Consider the following 17,787-nt stretch of genomic DNA (forward strand, 5'->3'; position numbering starts at 1 on the left):
ATAAAAAACAATACCTTAAGGGGGGGGCAGAAGGAAGATTATTCCCTTTTACTTGCCTGGCCTTCTGTCTTCCCCTTGCCGTTGATGTTGCTGCTGCGGATTCCTTCGCTGATACTAAAACCAGTATTTCCAAGCTTCCATTGTTGACAGAGGAGCAGGGACTCTCCAGAAACCTCCCCGGTTTTGGTGGTAGACAGGGACTGCTGAAGCACCCAGCCTTGTGGACAGACCGTCTACTAAGCTGTTCAGTTTTTCAATGTGAGACAGCCACTGTATGAATACTCTTGACTGGTGAAGGAGCCAGCTTCCAGGATGGAACAACTGGACTATCAGCCCCTCAGGTGTGAGACAACTTATCATTTTAATAGAAGCTCGTTTCATAAACTTTTCATGTATGTATTCATTTCATCATTTCTCTTCCTCTAGAGAACTCTGGAAAAAACACTTATTAAGTGAAATTTATAGAGCCTCATTAATTTGAACTAGGCTTTTCAAAATAGGAGATCAGACCAAGCCAGAATGGAGTCATTTGTGCTCCATGCCACTTAATCAAACTGGTTTTGAAATACTCCACCCCCCCACCTATATATGAAAGGACAGCAACCAATCAGAACAGGTAAATCCTCTGAATGCAACTTGGAAAGCACCCATCTTTTTGGTCCTTTCTTCTAAGGTTCATCTCCTTTTGACAGATACAGCCAATCTCTACGCTCACCCTTGGGGAGTTCTTGTGTTTTATAGAATGCGCTGCTGACTAGATTTTTGAGTCATAATTAGCCAACTGATCTTTAAATTCATTTGTTTTCCTATCTATATCTTCATCTTGACAGTATTTAAATGCCTATGTAAACCCGGATTGGCCAGATCATAACCTTTTTCTTTTTTATCTCCATAAATAATTGCTTCTTTAATTTACTAAGCTACACATATTTTCACTTTACATATTTTATGCAGATGCTAACCTTTCTATGTTACATAAAAGGACATGCTCTGGGGAGGTGAAAAATAGCAGATGGATGAACGTTTGAGCCACAGGCTTGGGACAAATGCCTCTGCCATTAACTTCAAAAGGAAACGTCATTGATCTTCCTTCGGGCTGAATGTCATTTTTGCACTCATCCCGGGTCGTTTGAACGAATCCCGTACACTTGCATGAGAGGGAAGAAAGTGGGCAGGAGAGCACACTTCTTCACCCGGGAGCATGCGGACAGCTGGCACACAGGTCCAGGCAGAGGCGCCCGGGGGGCGGGGCCCGCGAGCGGCGACCATGTGACCACGGAGGCCGCGCCGCTCCAGGTCGCGCGATCCGCCGTCACATCAGCTTATGGCGCCGGCTGCTGATTGGCGGACTGCCTGCACGTGGGCGGGGCTCTGCCGGGCGGGCGGTGTCCTGGGCTCTCCAGCTCCTTCCCCCGCTGGCTGGCGGTGTAGCCGAGGCGAACTGAGGGGCCCGGGCCCTGCAGGTAGGTTCCGTTTGCCAGCAGCTGGATCCCGGCGAGTGGGAGGACCGGCGAGCGATCGCAAGCGATCCCCAGTTGCCAAGTGCTGGGAGAGCACCCTCCGCACAAGTGTAGCCGTCCTCGCTTGAGGCGCAGGTGGCTTGAGGTGGTGGCCGGGTGGGCACCTTGGCCTGAGGGGCCTGCGATGGATGTGGACAGGGCTGTTGCGGGGCAGGGAAGGACACCAACCCGGGAGAGCTGGGTCCCCGCCAGTGGCTGGAGGTTGCTTGTTGTGTATCCCACATCCAGGGAGAGATGGGGAATGCTGGTGCTTTGCTTTGCTATGGGCTTTTCCGGGAAAAGAGATCAGGTTGAAAACCTGCCTCTGACAGTTACTGCGACCTAGTGAGGGTGGTGGGCCAGCACTCCCTGCCTTTCTGAAAACTACGTGCACGACGTGCGTACTTTAGCATCATCATTAAAAAAAAAAAAAAAAAGTCGCGCATACTGACATCCCTGCTTTATTGCCGAGTAAATTCGAAGGTGGTACAAGTGAAAACATGGCCTTAAGTGCCCAGTCTGGAAAGTGGTTGAGGTCAAAACTTTGTGGGTTAGCTGTAGAGTAGGTGTCACCATCAGTTGTTTTGTTAAAATGCTTGCTGATAACAGCCTCGTGACCCTTGATCTCTTACTGGGATTTTTTTTTTTTTTGCATTCATGATGTAATGTAATTAGTGTGGAGAACTCAGAAGTCCTTATTCGTATGTGTGACTTTAGAGAGGTAAAGATGTAGAAGGAACAAGCACTGGGCCTTACAGCACATCGACTACTCCTTACAGAACAGAGTTATTTAAATTATTCCTGCCTTCATTGTTCAGCATATTAAGATTATACAAGTGGATACCTTACAGACTTGTGAGAATTAGATGAGGGAACCCCTCCAAATGTGTGAAATGAGATGTGGTGCCAGGGGTCCAAGAGCTCAGGAGCCTGAACCAGGAGAATTGAAGTTCCAGGCTACATAGCCAAGACCTGGGGGTGGAGTAGGGGGTTGGGGGGTGGGGTTAATAATATGTAGGCTTGCGGACTCGGGAGGCAGAGCCAGGCCAATCTCTGAGTTCAAGGCCAGCCTGGTCTACAGAGCGAGCTCCAGGACAGGCACCAAAACTAAAATGGAGAAACCCTGTCTCAAAAAAACAAAATAATAATAATAATAATAATAATAATAATAATAATAATAAGAAGAAGAAGTAGGCTTTTGGAAAATATATAAATGCTAGCTATTATTTCTGTGCTTTTTCTTTGGGTTAAGAAAAATATAATAGTTTTAAGTCATCTAAGTTTAATAGTGCATTTATTTGCTGGGGAAGGAACCAGGGCTTTGGACATACTAGGCTGGAGGAATATCACTAAACTACAGCCCAGGCCTATTTAATTGATAACCACGTTTTAAAGAAAAGAATACTTCTTCTGCAAAGTCACTATAAGATTTAATGTAAACTTCAGTTTCAAGCAGTAATGCCCAATTAATTTAGAGTCCGCAGAGCCACTGACTTTAAGGGGTTTAGCCCTTAAAATTACATACAAAATTATATGAGTATGTGGGTGTTTATTACTGTATAGCACTTGATACTAGTTTTTTTTAAACGATCAGTGGCATACATAATGGAGATCCAAATACCTAACACTTAATATAAATTAATTTTTTCATGACAAAGTGGGAGAAAACATTGTGATCCATCCCATAAGCAAAGGGCTAAGCCTCTTAGTGTATAAGACCCTAGCCGGAGTGGTGCTGCAAACTTTTGGACTAGGCGACTTGGAAAGCTGTGGAGGGAGGGATGGCTTGAGTAATGGAGCTGGAGGGAGGGGAGGAGAGGTGGAAGAGATTTTTAATCAGGAAACTGAAACATCCTAGGGGAAAGTGAGCAAAGGATAAAGATAAAGACCATTCACAGAAAAAGTGTAATTTCACTCAATTCATTCACACAAGAAGCTCAGTATCACTCAAGGTAGATAGGAATTAAGTATGCACCAAGATGTCTCCTCTTCCCTACTGAGTTGAAGACACCCTACCCCCGGGGTTCTGGAGAAACAGGCACTGTCCTCCATCCTTAGAGAACACACAAAGCAGTTCCATACCTGTGGAGAGCAGCTTAGCAACCTGGCCCAGGTCACACATGCGGTTTCTCCTTGGAGGCATCCTGCCTATAAAGGTGTCCTTGGTACAGGAGCACTCGGTGCCTCAAAGCCTGAAAGCCTGAGAACCAAACAACTGTTTTCTTTTTGCCGTAGGTTCAGCACTCAGACTCATCTGATGACCGGTCCTGACTCCAAGTGACTGACGAGCACCTGTTGTTTCTTGGGTGACACACCAGGTATTCCTGCCTCTGCCTGTGCCTTCCGGCGAGGTTTGGCTTTTTTGTTGTTTTGCTAACTTTTGATTTACTTCTGTGTGAAAATGTCGGAAGTAGCTGAAGACAGCCTGCTGGGCGGCAGCAAGGAGGAAGCTGCTGTCATAACTGCCCAGGACGGGGTTGAGGGTACTGCTGGTGTGTGGTATGTTTCTGCTGCATCTACTGAAAGAGACAGTGTGGGAACGAACGCCACACATGACTTTTGGATTGGAGAGGCAAACTGTTGAATTTTATCTGGAAGTGAGGATCAAAATATTGCCTAGGAGAGAGACAAATGAAATACTAAGCATGTTTGATAAAGTGGGCGTGACAATTAAAAAACGAAATAGGTGTCGCTAGTGGCTGCGTTGATGGTGAAACCAGGCGGCATACATGCAGAACTGTTGATGCATATTGATAGGCTGGTACGTGTTAATAGCAGCATTAAGAAGGAAGACCTTAGAAAGCGGGACAGTGGAAAATATCTCAAAGTCTAGTGAAAGGCTACTTGGGGACTTTCCTCGTGCCTAGACAACTCTTTTGCACATTCTCCTTTAACATTCACTTCATGTTAAAAAAGAATGATTACAGCATTTTCTTTTCCTCCACTGTTCCTTCAAGACAAATTTTCTCACCAAAATGTCATACTTAAAAAAGCAAGTGCTTATATACTGCCGGCATAGTTCACATAGGCCTGGCCATCATAATGTCCTAGAGTAGTTCATCCATAAAGATCTAGTCCCCAAATTGCTTACTGTGCAAAATGGCATTGGTAGATCAGCATTAATAAATGTTTACTAGAGCTGTAGAGATGGCCTCAGCAGTTAAGAACACTTGCAGAGGCTCCAAGTTCAGTTCCCATTGTTCACATCAGACAACTTGCAGCCACCTGTAACTCCAGCTCCAGGGGAGACAGTACCCTCTTCTGGCTTCTGCAGGCACTGGCACTCATGTGCTCTATATTCAGGCAAACATACCCACATAAAATAAAAAAAAAAAAAGAAATGTTTGCCATGTGAGCAGACAGTGATAAGCCAGCGGATAGTTGGAATATTTCTCTTTCCCTGTGTGTTTGTGAGTATGTGGAGGTCAGAGGACAACTTTAGTTGCTGTCCCTGCATGCCTTCCGTCTTGTGTTTGAGGTAGGGTCTCTCATCGGCCTGAGACTCTCCTAGGTGGCCTGAGCTATGGACCAGGAAGTTCCAGGGTCCTCCTGAGTCTCCCTCCCATCTTGCCATCAGTGGATTGATTATTTCGACCCAAGCCACCATGCCCTGCTCTTCACCTGGGTGCTGGGGGCTCCAAACTCAGCTCCTCCAGTTGGCAGAGCAGGCACTTGGCTGACCAAGCCGCCGTCTCCCCAGCCCAACTGAAGGCGTTTGTGGTAATAGCTAGTGTTTAATCCAGACCTTAGGGCAATAAACAAGGGAGAAGAGATCCTATCAAAGGCATCTTGCACTGTGTGGCTCCATCACTTGGGAATTCTGTCCCTGCCATGCGATTAATGTCTAATTTCAACACTATATAATATGAAGAAGTCAGACTAGGGATGATACCCTGATAATCTCTTCTGCTGCCAAAGGTGGCACCTGGGGAGGCTGGTGGCCACATCTATGCTACATAAGATTGTTTTTAGTCCAGAAACTGTACATACAACTTTTCTGAAACATTGTAGAGATGTGAGGAGTGAATTACCACATTTGTCCTGCAGGGGCTGCGATGGACCTGGTTCTCAGTGTTGCCGATCACTACTTCTTTACTCCATATGTGTATCCAGCCACGTGGCCCGAGGACAACATCGTCCGACAAACTATTAGTCTCCTGATTGTCACAAACCTGGGGGCTTATATCCTCTACTTCTTCTGTGCAACCCTGAGCTATTATTTTGTCTATGATCATTCGTTAATGAAGCATCCACAGTTTTTAAAGGTAAGAGATTTTCTGGCTTCTGTTACTTTAAAAATAACGATACAATATATTTGTGAATTTTTCAGTTAATTAAACTGCTTATATGTGAATAAAGTTTTTGAAAACAGCCCCTGAATGGGCTGGATGTTTTTATAAGGGTTAATCACCTCTTTCCTCCTTGTATTCTAAATAAGTGGATCTTGTCTGTTAGCCTGGAGATCTTACTTCCCCATGTACATAGATGAGAATCACTCTGCTAGTATTGATGAATACATGTATATAACTATTGGGTTTATGTAACTACTTGACTCTGGTTTTTGCAAGCTAAAAGGTATTTACCATGTGCGTTTTCCATAACTGAGCTGGGGATTCAGGTTGAGCAGTTGAGATGTGTTCTTAATCAACTTGGAACAGTTTTCTGTGACCACTACTGGCATTTGTCAGATAGTCCCTGAACCGAAGGAGCTGGGGAGGGAAGTTCATTAAAGATTATTCCATTAATAGAAACTCAGCACATAGATTTGGCAAGGAGGAGAAAAAAAAAAATTCAGAAGTGAAGGTACTTGCTGCCTTTGGTTGGCATAAAGGAATATGTAGTCAGAATATTTCCTGTGTCCCCCCTGGCCCATGGTCAGGACAGATCTCTCACCCACAGTCCCACAGCCTTTTATAAAATAATCACACAGAGACTTAATATTATTTATATAACTGCTCAGCCATTGCTCAGGCTTATTACTGACTAGCTCTTACACTCAAATTAACCCCTAATTCTTATTTATGCTTAGCCATGTGGCTTAGTAACTTTTCTCAGTTCTGCCTTGACATCTTGCTTCCTCTGTGTCTGGCTGGTGACTCCTGACTCAGCCTTCCTCTTCCCAGAATTCTCCTTGTCTGCTTATATTTCCTATACATCCTGCCTGGCTACTGGCCAATCCACATTTTATTTATCAATCAGTCAGAGCAACACATTCACAGCATACAGAATGACATTCCACAGCATTTCTGCTTTTATTCCTAATCAAAAAGGAAGGTTTTAACTTTAACATAGTAAAATTACATATAAGAAAACAGTTATCAAGCAAGAATTACAGTTACAATATCTAGTCTATTTGTATTTGGCAAAATTAAAGAAAATATTTTACCATCTGTCCTATTTTGTGAGTCTAAAGTTTATATCTTATTTATCTTTTATCATAACCAAGGAAAATTATAACTATCTAGTCTTCAACTACATTAAAGACCCCAGAAGGATATAATATTACCTAAGTAAACAGGAAGATAATTGTAAGCAACTTCCAAAAATCTAGAATGACAGAGACAACTGGCTACCTGGACCAAAGTCCCTGGGCAACATTGGGGTATCCTTCAGCCTATAGGCCTGGAGTCTCTCAGTTGCTTCTCTCTGTGTCTTGTAGAATGCCTGGCAGTTTCTTCTGTGAAGCAGGAACCTGAAGGACCATCTCACCTTGCAAAGTTCAGTGGTCACCTTCCTATGGGTCTTGCATGTCCAGTTTATACAACATACTGTCAAGCAGTCGATGCAAGGGCACTTTTTTGCCCAGTGACTAACTTTTACCACAAAGAAAGCAAACTCCATAATGAATTTATTCAGTGCCCATTATCTTCTCTGAACCAGTAGATCGGTGCTGACAGAAGCAGACATGTTTCAATGTCCAGAAAGTCTAAGTTTTTAAAACATTTTAAATGCCATATTCTATAGATCTTTGAAGTGTTTGAAGATTACCTACCTAATTGAATTATATCTATGTATACCTAGAAAACTTAACTAGCATGACTGTAAGTTTGATTATCATGGAGACTAATTATTAATCTGTATTTCTTAATTATACATTACAATTTCAAATGAGCTACACAAGCATACCTTAAACAAGAGTAGAAATATACATACAGTATAAGAAAATTAACTTTAAATTTGTAATAAACTAAAATCTATAGCAATGTAAATCATTTCAAATAGTTGTTGCTCTTTCAAAGTAAATTCAATAATCTATCTTTTTATCCTATCATATCTATATCCTATATTTCTAGATCACTTCCCCCTTTCTTTTTTTAGAAAGAGATTGACTATGACTAATAAATTTGTAACCAACAACCACAACAAAGACAAACACCCATAATCTGTTTTTTTGGAAATGTGGGCGTAGTTTTCTAGGCTACTTCCTGCTGATAGGGTGTGTTGGTAGTCTTATGGGGATCCTGAGAAAACTAAGAATTATGGTCAAGTCCTGACTGAAATAGTCTGTGATGCTGTATTCTCTGAGCCAGTTTCCTTGAAGCTATTCTGGATGTTGGAATATCTGGAGACCTCTCAGGGGTTCTTGATCAAGCCATATTAGCTTGGAAGCAATCCATAGGTTCTCATCTTCTGTGGAAACAAAAGCAGAACCTCTTTTCCAAAGAAACATATCCTTAAACATAAATTTTGAAATCAAGATATCTTTAAAATGTACATATTGATTTAACTCAGCAGCCTTTACAATCAAATGTCTCTCTGTAGTTAAAAATCCCAAGGTAATATAATCCAGAATTTCTGTGTAATTTCCATCTTTACATGGCTTTTTATATTATTTTTACTTTCTCTTTAAAGACTTTATTTTTTAGAACTTTCTATTTCTTTATATAACTGTTTATAATCCTTTTGCTCTCTCTTCCAAGCCTACATACATTTTTACACACATTGTAAACCATTTAAAGTCCTATTCCATCTGAATCTGTCTTATTGTGAATTATTGCTTTAAACTGCAGAGTGGTTAGAACAGAAGCAGCAGCCTTGACTGTTGACTCCGCCCACCTCAGCTTTTCAACATGGCGGAACTACATTTACTGCCAGCTCTCGGGGAACCATACTCATTGCTGACTCTGAAGCAGTGGATCTATGCTTCCCATCTAGTAACGTGTAGCCCCAAAGCCTTTTCTTTCTTATCTTTTTTTTTTTTTGTCTGTACTAGCAAAAGTTAAATCCACCATGTAGTGCGCTGTGCGGCTCATATATGCCACTGTGTACAGTGGCAGAAATCCGCCATGCTGTATTCAAGCCCATACTCCGTGAACCCACCATACTGTAGCTCAAGTCCCCACACCATGGCGTCTCTGTACCTTGACGTCTCTATATCTCAACCTGCGTGAGACATGAAGTAGCAAGCTGTTTTTTGGCTCTGTTATTGTGTGTTTAGAAGCCCCTTTTAAACTCTTTTAGGCCTTATGGAAATTTGAGAGCCCCACATTGGGCACCAAATGTAGTCAAAAGATTTCCTGTGTCCTGAAAAATTTCCTGTGTCCTGCCTGGCCCATGGTCGGGACAAATCTCTTACCCACAGTCCCACAGCCTTTTATAAAATAATCACACAGAGACTTAATATTATTTATAACTGCTCAGCCATTTGCTCAGGCTTATTACTGACTAGCTCTTACACTTGAATTAACTCACAATTCTTGTTTATGTTTAGCCACATGTCTTGGTACCTTTTCTCAGTTCTGCCTTGTCATCTTGCTTCCTCTGTGTCTAGCTGGTGACTCCTGACTCAGCCTTCCTCTTCCCAGAATTCTCCTTGTCTGCTTATCCTTCCTATACATCTGGCCTGGCTCCTGGCCAATCAGCATTTTATTTATCAACCAGTCAAAGCAACACACATTCACAGCATACAGAGCAGCATTACCCATCAAGGAATACTTTTCTTATACTTTCCTATGCATTAAAATTTTCACAGGAAAAGTTTGGAAGTAGACTTTTTAGTATAAAAGAAAATTTAGTACCTAGAGAGTAGACTCAACAGCTAAGAGTGCGTATTTCTTCTGCAGAGGACCCAAGTTTGGTACCTAGCACCCATATTGACAGCTTGCAACTGCCTGGAACACCAGCTTCCTGGGGACTTCTAACTTCTGCAGATATTGCATTCACATGCACATATCTACACACACACACACACACACACACACACACACACACACATACACACGTATACATATTTAAAAATAATATGTGAAATAAAAATCTGAGGAAAATAGAAAATTGAAAGGTAGGAGTATAGCTCAGTGGTAGAGTTCTTGCCTGATAGAAGCCAGAGTCCAAGTACAAACAGAAAATAGTTAAAAATCCATCCCCAGTCAACTTTATGACAGTTTTGTTGAACAGATTTTGTGACTTTGAAATAATTGGAACTTTCATCTTTAGAATCAAGTCTCTCGGGAGATCATATTCACCGTCAAGTCTTTGCCCTGGATAAGTATCCCCACCATTGCATTGTTCCTGCTGGAGTTGAGAGGCTACAGCAAGCTCTATGATGACATAGGAGACTTCCCAAGTGGTGAGCAGACACTGGGAGGGCCCGAGGACAAGTTAGTGGAGCCATCCCCGCCTCTTCCTGCTGTTTGTTCTTTGTTCATGCGTGTGAGCATGTATGTTCATGTGTGCAACAGGCCAGAGGGCGACCTCAAATATCACCTTCAGGAATACTCTTTACCTCTTGGGTTTGCTGTTGTTGCTGCTGGTGATGATTTTAGTGGCTAGAGTGGGGAGGCGGGGGTTGTTTGGTTTTGTTGTTTGTTTTTTTGAGCCAGGGCCTCAGTAGTTAGCCCTGGCTGGCCTGGAACTTAATTAAATAGGTCAAATACACAGAGATCCATCCACCTGCCACTGCCTCCCAAGTGCTGGAGTTAAAAGCATGTGCTACCTGGCCAAGTCTAGACAGGTTCTCTCATTGGCCTGAAACTTACCAGTTCATCCAGACTGGTTGGCCAGCTAGCCCCAGTCTGTTTCGACCTCACTAGTGCTGGGATTCCAAATCCACATTGCCACATCTAGCATTTTTATGTGATTCCCAAGGATCAAACTCAGGTCCTCATGCTTGTGAGGCAAGTATTTCCTGGCTGAGCCATCTCCCCAGCCAGCCTGCCTGCCTGCCTGCCTGCCTTCTCCCCACCTCTCCCTTTTTCCTTTTCTTCTTTCTTTCTAGACAGAGTCTTGCTAGGTAGTCCAGGCCGGCTTTAAATTTGCAAAGTGCGCCTCCATGATTGTCTTACAGTTATTTTCTTTAAAGCACCAAAGATGCCTCTTTCTCCTTTCCTTCAGACTGCCCAGTTGTTTTGACGGTTCTGCTTCCTTCCATTCATGGCTCTCCACACGCGTGGACTTTCTTAACTTCATTTTTAAAGTCAGTTTGGGATGATTTTGTACCTAAGGGAATACTGATCAGGGATGGGCCCTTGTATTTATTTCCTACGATTGTTACCTCCAACTGCTGGGAAAGCAGTATGTGAGAGTTACTGAAAGTCGCAGTCTGCTGCCCTGCTGCCTAGAAACTAGAAGCTGCTTGTCACTGTCTGTCTGTCCTCCCTCTCATCTGTGCCTGCCTGCTTTCTTGATTCCATTGCAGAAATGCAATACTTTTTTATGCTGCTTGTATTCCAATGGTTGTATAAATGTGGTCATTGTTTCATATCTGTAAATATTGTCATAGAATATATTAGTTATAGTAGTTCATTGTGTCTCTGTCCAGAATTTAGAAATTGGCCCCTACATTTAGAGCTTTAGACTTTCTTCTTTAAAGGTAGTCTTGCAGTGATGTGACCTCTGTGCAGTTCTGAAGTTACTTCAAGACACGTTCCTGACATCCAGAATACAGGAAAGCAGGATAATGTTCATTGATTGGCAGGTGCCAGCAGCAGTTCGTAGCTCTGCCCCATATCAACCCACTGCTTTTCTTCAGCAGCTCTGCAGAGTGGGTCTTGCTGCTAGGCTGCTTTTAGAAGGGGCATGTTAGGGAAGGACGTGTTGAGAAGCCGCCTATGTGTGCTCAGCTAATAGTTGGTGGGTCAGAGGCTTGAACCCAGGCTTGCCGTGTGCTCTCAAAGTAGGAGGTGGTTAATTAGAAGAGGCTTTGACAATGAATGAGGGAATAAGACAAATCAGGAAGAGGGCATTCTAGACATGTTGGGACAGTGTGAGCCCAAGTCAGAGGTAAAATGCTGCAGGCACAAGAGGGAGTTGAGGGCATCAGCTTGGTTGGGTCAAAACCCCAGGAGGATGAGCTGGAAATACGAAAAGAGACTCATTATGGGTGAGTTTCTAGAGTGTAGGTATTATTGGGAAATAAGGCTCCAGGTAAAGAGGTAGTACACAAAGATAGGATTTAAGAGTGCTAGTATGAAGGAAAGCAGTGGGAATGTCCTGTCACATGGGCATCTTTATAGTTTAAGTAATACTTGTACTAGAAAGATGACTGAGCAGTTAAGAGAACCCGAGTTCAGTTCCCAGAACCCACATCGAGCGGCTCACATCTGCTAATAACTCCAACCACAGGGGAACCAGAGCCTTCACATGCACACACATACACATAATTCAAAAGAAATCATTAATATCTGGGTAGTGGTGGTGCACTCCTTTAATCCCAGCACCTGAGAGGTAGAGGCAGGCAGCTCTCTGAGTTTGAGTCTACTCTGGTCTACAGAGTGAGTTCCAGGACAGCCAGAGCTACACAGAGAAACCCTGTATTGAAAAACAAATATGCAAAATAATAAAGTTAAGCCATAAAAAAGAAAATCAATACTATATGGGCAATTTTTATGGTTTTGTATAGGAGCTAAAATTTAATTAAAATTACAAAGTTAATGAAAGGTAGAACATTTCAAGTTGTTAGGTGAGGGGGAAGTAGAGATGTAAGCGGTTCTAGGTAGTGAAGGAAGATGACCCTCTAATATGTTGATTGTGTTTGAGTTTCGGATCCCCTTTTGTGTTTGTGTGGACATGTGGAAAGGGAACACTAATTCTGGAGCCAAACTTTGACTCTTGTTCTGTATGGTCTCCTTTAGGCTGGATTCATCTCATCGTTAGCGTGCTATCCTTCCTCTTTTTCACGGATATGCTGATCTACTGGATTCACAGGGGCCTGCACCATAGACTGGTCTACAAGGTAGAGTCATTAGAGGGAAGAGGAGGGGGAGATATCTCACATTTCCATATTACAGATGCTCTAGAGTCTAAGGCTTTCTCTTGCCTGTATTAAATGCCCAAGAAGCTCTTCTGGTCATCACTCATCACAGGGCCTGTATGCATGTTAGTTATAGTTTTCTTTGTGGTCTGGAGGGCCTGTCTTAGAATTTTAACCTTGGGAGTAAAGAAGGGTGACTTGGCCAATTGCAGGTAGGCCATGTCTGAACCAGAGGTGGAAGCTAAGTTTGCACATGGCTCTAATCGTATCCCTTTCCTCCTCAGCGCATACATAAACCTCATCATATTTGGAAGATCCCCACTCCATTTGCAAGTCATGCTTTTCACCCTGTGGACGGCTTCCTCCAGAGTCTACCTTACCACATATACCCCTTTATCTTTCCACTGCACAAGGTGGTCTATTTAGGTTTATATGTCTTGGTTAATGTCTGGACAATTTCTATTCATGACGGTGATTTTCGTGTCCCCCAGTTCTTAAGGCCATTTATTAATGGGTCAGCTCATCACACAGACCACCACATGTTTTTTGACTATAACTATGGACAGTATTTCACATTGTGGGATAGAATTGGAGGCTCTTTTAAAAATCCTTCCTCCTTTGAAGGGAAAGGACCACATAGTTATGTGAGGAAGATGGCCGAAAGAGAGTTCAACAACCTTGCAGTAAATGGCTGTAAAAGCGAAAAAGTGTGCAATGGAGAGTTTACAAAGACTAAGTAGGTTATTGCCCAATTATTAAATATTTTAAATAAGGAAATAATCTACACACAGCCAAGATACATAGCGCATAAGTGGTGCCATTTGGACGTCAGCATTTTGTGTTCTGACGATAAACTGGGAAGATGCTGGGAGCAGCAAGACTGTAATCCATTGGCCAGTGTGTCAGACATTGGTCCAGGGGACAACTTGTATCTTTGCAGCCAGCAGATCTGCAGCCTGTACAGCCCCAACAACTTTAAATAAGATAAAAGATACGCTACGAAAGAAGCTGGTCCATGTCCTTTTGCCTTAATCCACTCATATTCATTAAGGGGGAAAAACCCCATTGTCCTTAACAATACTGAGACTAGCCAAGAAATACTAATCTGAGGATGGCTCCCGTCCTGGGGGCGGCTGGCTCTGCAGTGGTGGTGGAGGACTTGCAGGACTTGGTTCAAATCGGAACATCAGCCCGAACTAGCTGATAGACAAGTGGCTATGTATATGATTTACCTAATGGCTGGTGTGGTAAGATTATATTATCTTCTTATACATAGTCGCCTTGCTCTCAAGGGCATTATCAGACTTTAATAATGCATAAATAAATAAATACATGGTAATTTTTTAAAATGTTAGCTCTTCTATGACTCAATCCAGATATGAGATTATTTAACTGAAAATCTTGATTCATGTCATTTAAAACTACTGTTTAATAAGCCTACAGCCACAAATCTAGATACTGGTAGATATAAACTTAGGGCACCAGGTGGCACATCTCTTTTTAATAAAATGGATGCACTGTACTTTTGATGTATTCCAAGTTACAAAGCTGATTTTTTAAATGAAGGGAATAATTGCCAAATACTTAAGTCTACCTGAGATATGTACACTTTGAAACCTCAGTCTCCATTTCTTCCCTCTTTCCCTACTGCCGCTGCAAAAAAAAAAAAAAAAAAAATCTCACAAACACCTCCAGGAAGAAAGGTGGGTGTTATAAGTATATTGGTGTAAAGATATTCTATTGGCTGTTTATGCAAAACCCAATAAAAGTTGATCATGACTGCTATTAACCACTTAAATGTTATAGCACAAAATATCCTTTGTTTAAACTAGTGTCACTCTGAAGACAGAGTTGATGTAGGTTGTAAAAGCTGAGAGCATTCCAGATACCCAGGGTCAGACTGCTGGATGTGAGTGTTTACTACAAGGATCTCTCACTCAGCAAATCCTTTCTCATTTGCTAGTTGACATTATCAAGTGCTCTGAGGCAGTGGAAATGGGAAATAAAGAGGCTCTGTGTACGGATCTAGACTTCCTTTTCCTGGAAATAGAACCCACCAGGACGCATCACTAAGATAAGACTGACTGAGATGTTGAATGACTCTGACGCCCAGCTCTTGGCAGTGTGCTGTGGATGCTACATCAAGAAAGAGCAACCTCCCCAGGTGGGACATCTCTTCTCCTCAAGGCTCAGGGAACATGAAGGAAGAAGCTGAGGCCAGGGGAGAATGCTGCAAGACTCTGGACACGAGGGGCCATCCTGCTTGTGAACTTACTGCAACTGTGTCTGTCTGCACACCGTCCAACCAGGGAACATTCCAGCATGGATGGGTTGAGGGGGCTCACAAGGTCCCACCTCCAGCTGGGGAGCTGTTGACAGTGGGTGGCCGCTAGGGAAGGGACAGTCAGTTTGTAGTGGTGCAGTCTCCAAATCGCTTTTGTGCCAGTGGGCGGCCCTGTACCTGAGGCTAGGGGCAGCTCTAACTGGACCCTGGCTTATAAAGGAGAAGAAACAGAGAATGTGAAATTGGGAGAGAGATCGTGGAGAAGTTGGGGGTGGAAAGGTAGAGTGGATATGATCAAACTGTATTGTGTATGTGTATGACAAACCGGGAGGGGGGGTTGTCTTCAGCCTCACCTCAGGAGTTGCTGCCAGGAGCCTTGCAGTAGGAAGAGTGAGTCACAGCAGGTGCCCTCTGCAACCTTGCTTTCCCCATCTCAGAAGGGACGAGCCACTGTCCCCCAGGAGGGTCAAGCCCAGAGAACGGTGGCTTCTGCTTCCTGGCTTCAGTGATGATCATTGTTAATCTTCTGCTGGGTCCTCATCAGGAGTATGGTGGAGGAGGCTACTCTCCCCTTCACGTTGGAGCCTGAAAAGCATCTAGATGAGTTACAGGAATATATTTAAAAAAAAAAAATCAAAAACAAGAGGTTGCACACTGTGAATGATCTTTAATGAGGTGAAATAGCCAGTGTTTTGGTTGCTATAGCGTTCTTTTTCAAAACAAGTCATAAGCCAGTCTACAGTAAAATTGAGACAAAATAGAAGCCTGTCTCTCCCCCCCACCCCAATAGAATAAACTTCTTAAGGACAGGGAATGCATGATCCAGGTGGTAGTAGGTTTCACCACTAGGGCAGGAGTTGGTATTGGAAGAAATTATTCATAAAAACTTGTTATAATTTGCTTTGTGAAGATACTTTGAAGATAACTGTCCAGGGGCCAGGATGCGGCCTAATGACAGACCGAGTGCATGCTTGGCATTCACAAGGCCCTCAGCTTCATTCCCTGTCTGGCCAAAATGTTTTCTTCCTGAATCTCTAAAGTCAAATTGAAGATTTTTATTAATTTAAGTGCAATAGACTTTAAAAAATAAGTTATATTCTAGTTTCTTTAACAGCGAACTCCTAAGTTGAGCCTATCAAATGTTCCTGAACATGTAACCATTTGTCTTTTAATAATGAGATTTTCTTAAATGTGGTAAGAGACACAGCATTTTGAGTCAGTTCCCTGGTCAGACTTGTGGTTGGGTACCTGGGCCGAGTCCCACCGCTCAGACATCACCACCGCACGGTAGGGGGTGTCGGAAGTTAGTCATTTGACTTGAGGTCATCTGCGCCCTCCTGGAGCCAGCTTATCTCATAGGCTTCTGTTCAGCTCCTCCATTCCGTATGTCTATTTCTTTTGGTATTATCACCTCACTCAGCCATTCACTTGAAGAAAAGTTGACCCCCTGACATGCTACTAAAGAAGCATATAGAAACGTCGTACCCATCCAGCCGTGGAGGCGGCGCTGTGCCGGTGGTCCTCGGCTGCTGCTCCAGTACAGCGTGTGCTGGCTTTCCTGTAGTTAGTGCGCCTGCCCCATTTGTACAGTTCAGCCTGGACATCCAGACACCAACGGCACTGCCCCCCCTCAAGGCAGCATGGCCTCCCCCGGGGCGTGCACTGTCTCCCTCTGCGGTTTCCCCCGGCCTCAGGTAACCACTGACCTACTCTGTCCCTGGGGATTAATTTCATCTCTTCCAGAATTCCATTTAAATTAAATCAGATGAGATATACTCGTGTGTTGAGTTTTTTTTTTTTTTTGTTTTGACACATGTGCTGTTGTATTTATCAACAGTTCATTCCTTTTCATTGGTGAGTAGTGTTCCTATTACGGCATTATACTAAGTAATATACTACTGTCGGCTAATCTGAATATCTGTTGATGGATATCTGGGTTATTTCCAGTGTGGAGATATTTTGAATAAAGCTATTAGAGACATTTGTGAATGATCATTGTGTGGGCCTGTCTTTATTTTATTTTGTTGTTTGTTTCTTTTTGTTTTTGTGTTTTCAAGGCAGGGTTTCTCTGTGTAGCCTCGGCTGCCCTTTCACCTCCGTAATGTCTTAGAAGGATATTGTTGAATTTAGGTTGATAGCAACTTCACAGCTCTTGTCTTTCCTTGTTCCTGCTTTTCGTGGTCTTCCTAAGACATCGTAACCTCCGCCAAAGTATGCCTGGAAGTCGTGGTGAGGTTGTGTTGTTGTTTGGGGTTTTTGTTTCTTGATTTTTTGCGAAGATCTCACTGTGTGGCTGTCCCCTCCATTCCCTTCTCTCCCTTCCCTTGTGGTGGTTAAACGTTCATTCGGGTTCATGGCTGTGACAGAGGTGAGGCACATTCTCCTCCATCTTGGGGTGTGACTTCTAGTGGTCTGGTGATCTCAGAAGTTTCGGTTCACGGTCATGTGACTCTGTTTGGGCTCTGGTCAGGCAAAAGATCATGCCAGGGAGCCTACAGGGGGGCAAAGCTGCTCACCACACCTTGGTCTAAAAGCACGGAGCAAATTCAGTCATTTTAGCGACAGAAGACTTTTTCAGTCGTCGGTTATTCAGATCTGATGCACTACTGTTCAAGAAATTTATTCTCTTTGTTCAAGTTATAATTTTTTTTTTGCCATGAACTTGTTTAAACAATCCCCTATTAACATGTTAACATCCATAGTTATAGTTCTTTAATTCATGTTAGTATTGTTTGGTGTTTGGTTTTGTTTTCTGTTTTTTTCATCAGTCTGAGAGGGATGTTTCTGGGGTTGTTTGCCCAGGCTGCATTATA

General features: G+C 43.1%; 1 protein-coding gene across 1 annotated transcript; it reads left to right on the plus strand.

Moving 5' to 3' along the window:
• Window positions 1–1,358: 1,358 nt before the first annotated feature.
• On the plus strand, window positions 1,359–16,966 carry Sc5d (sterol-C5-desaturase). Its single transcript, XM_028866305.2, has 6 exons — window positions 1,359–1,463; window positions 3,735–3,817; window positions 5,547–5,764; window positions 9,936–10,068; window positions 12,572–12,672; window positions 12,975–16,966. Exons 3-6 carry the CDS (start codon window positions 5,555–5,557, stop codon window positions 13,428–13,430), a joined length of 900 nt encoding a protein of 299 aa, XP_028722138.1. The 5' UTR covers window positions 1,359–1,463; window positions 3,735–3,817; window positions 5,547–5,554; the 3' UTR covers window positions 13,431–16,966.
• Window positions 16,967–17,787: the final 821 nt, after the last annotated feature.

Source organism: Peromyscus leucopus, chromosome 7 (assembly GCF_004664715.2).
Source record: "Peromyscus leucopus breed LL Stock chromosome 7, UCI_PerLeu_2.1, whole genome shotgun sequence".
NCBI lineage: Eukaryota > Metazoa > Chordata > Mammalia > Rodentia > Cricetidae > Peromyscus > Peromyscus leucopus.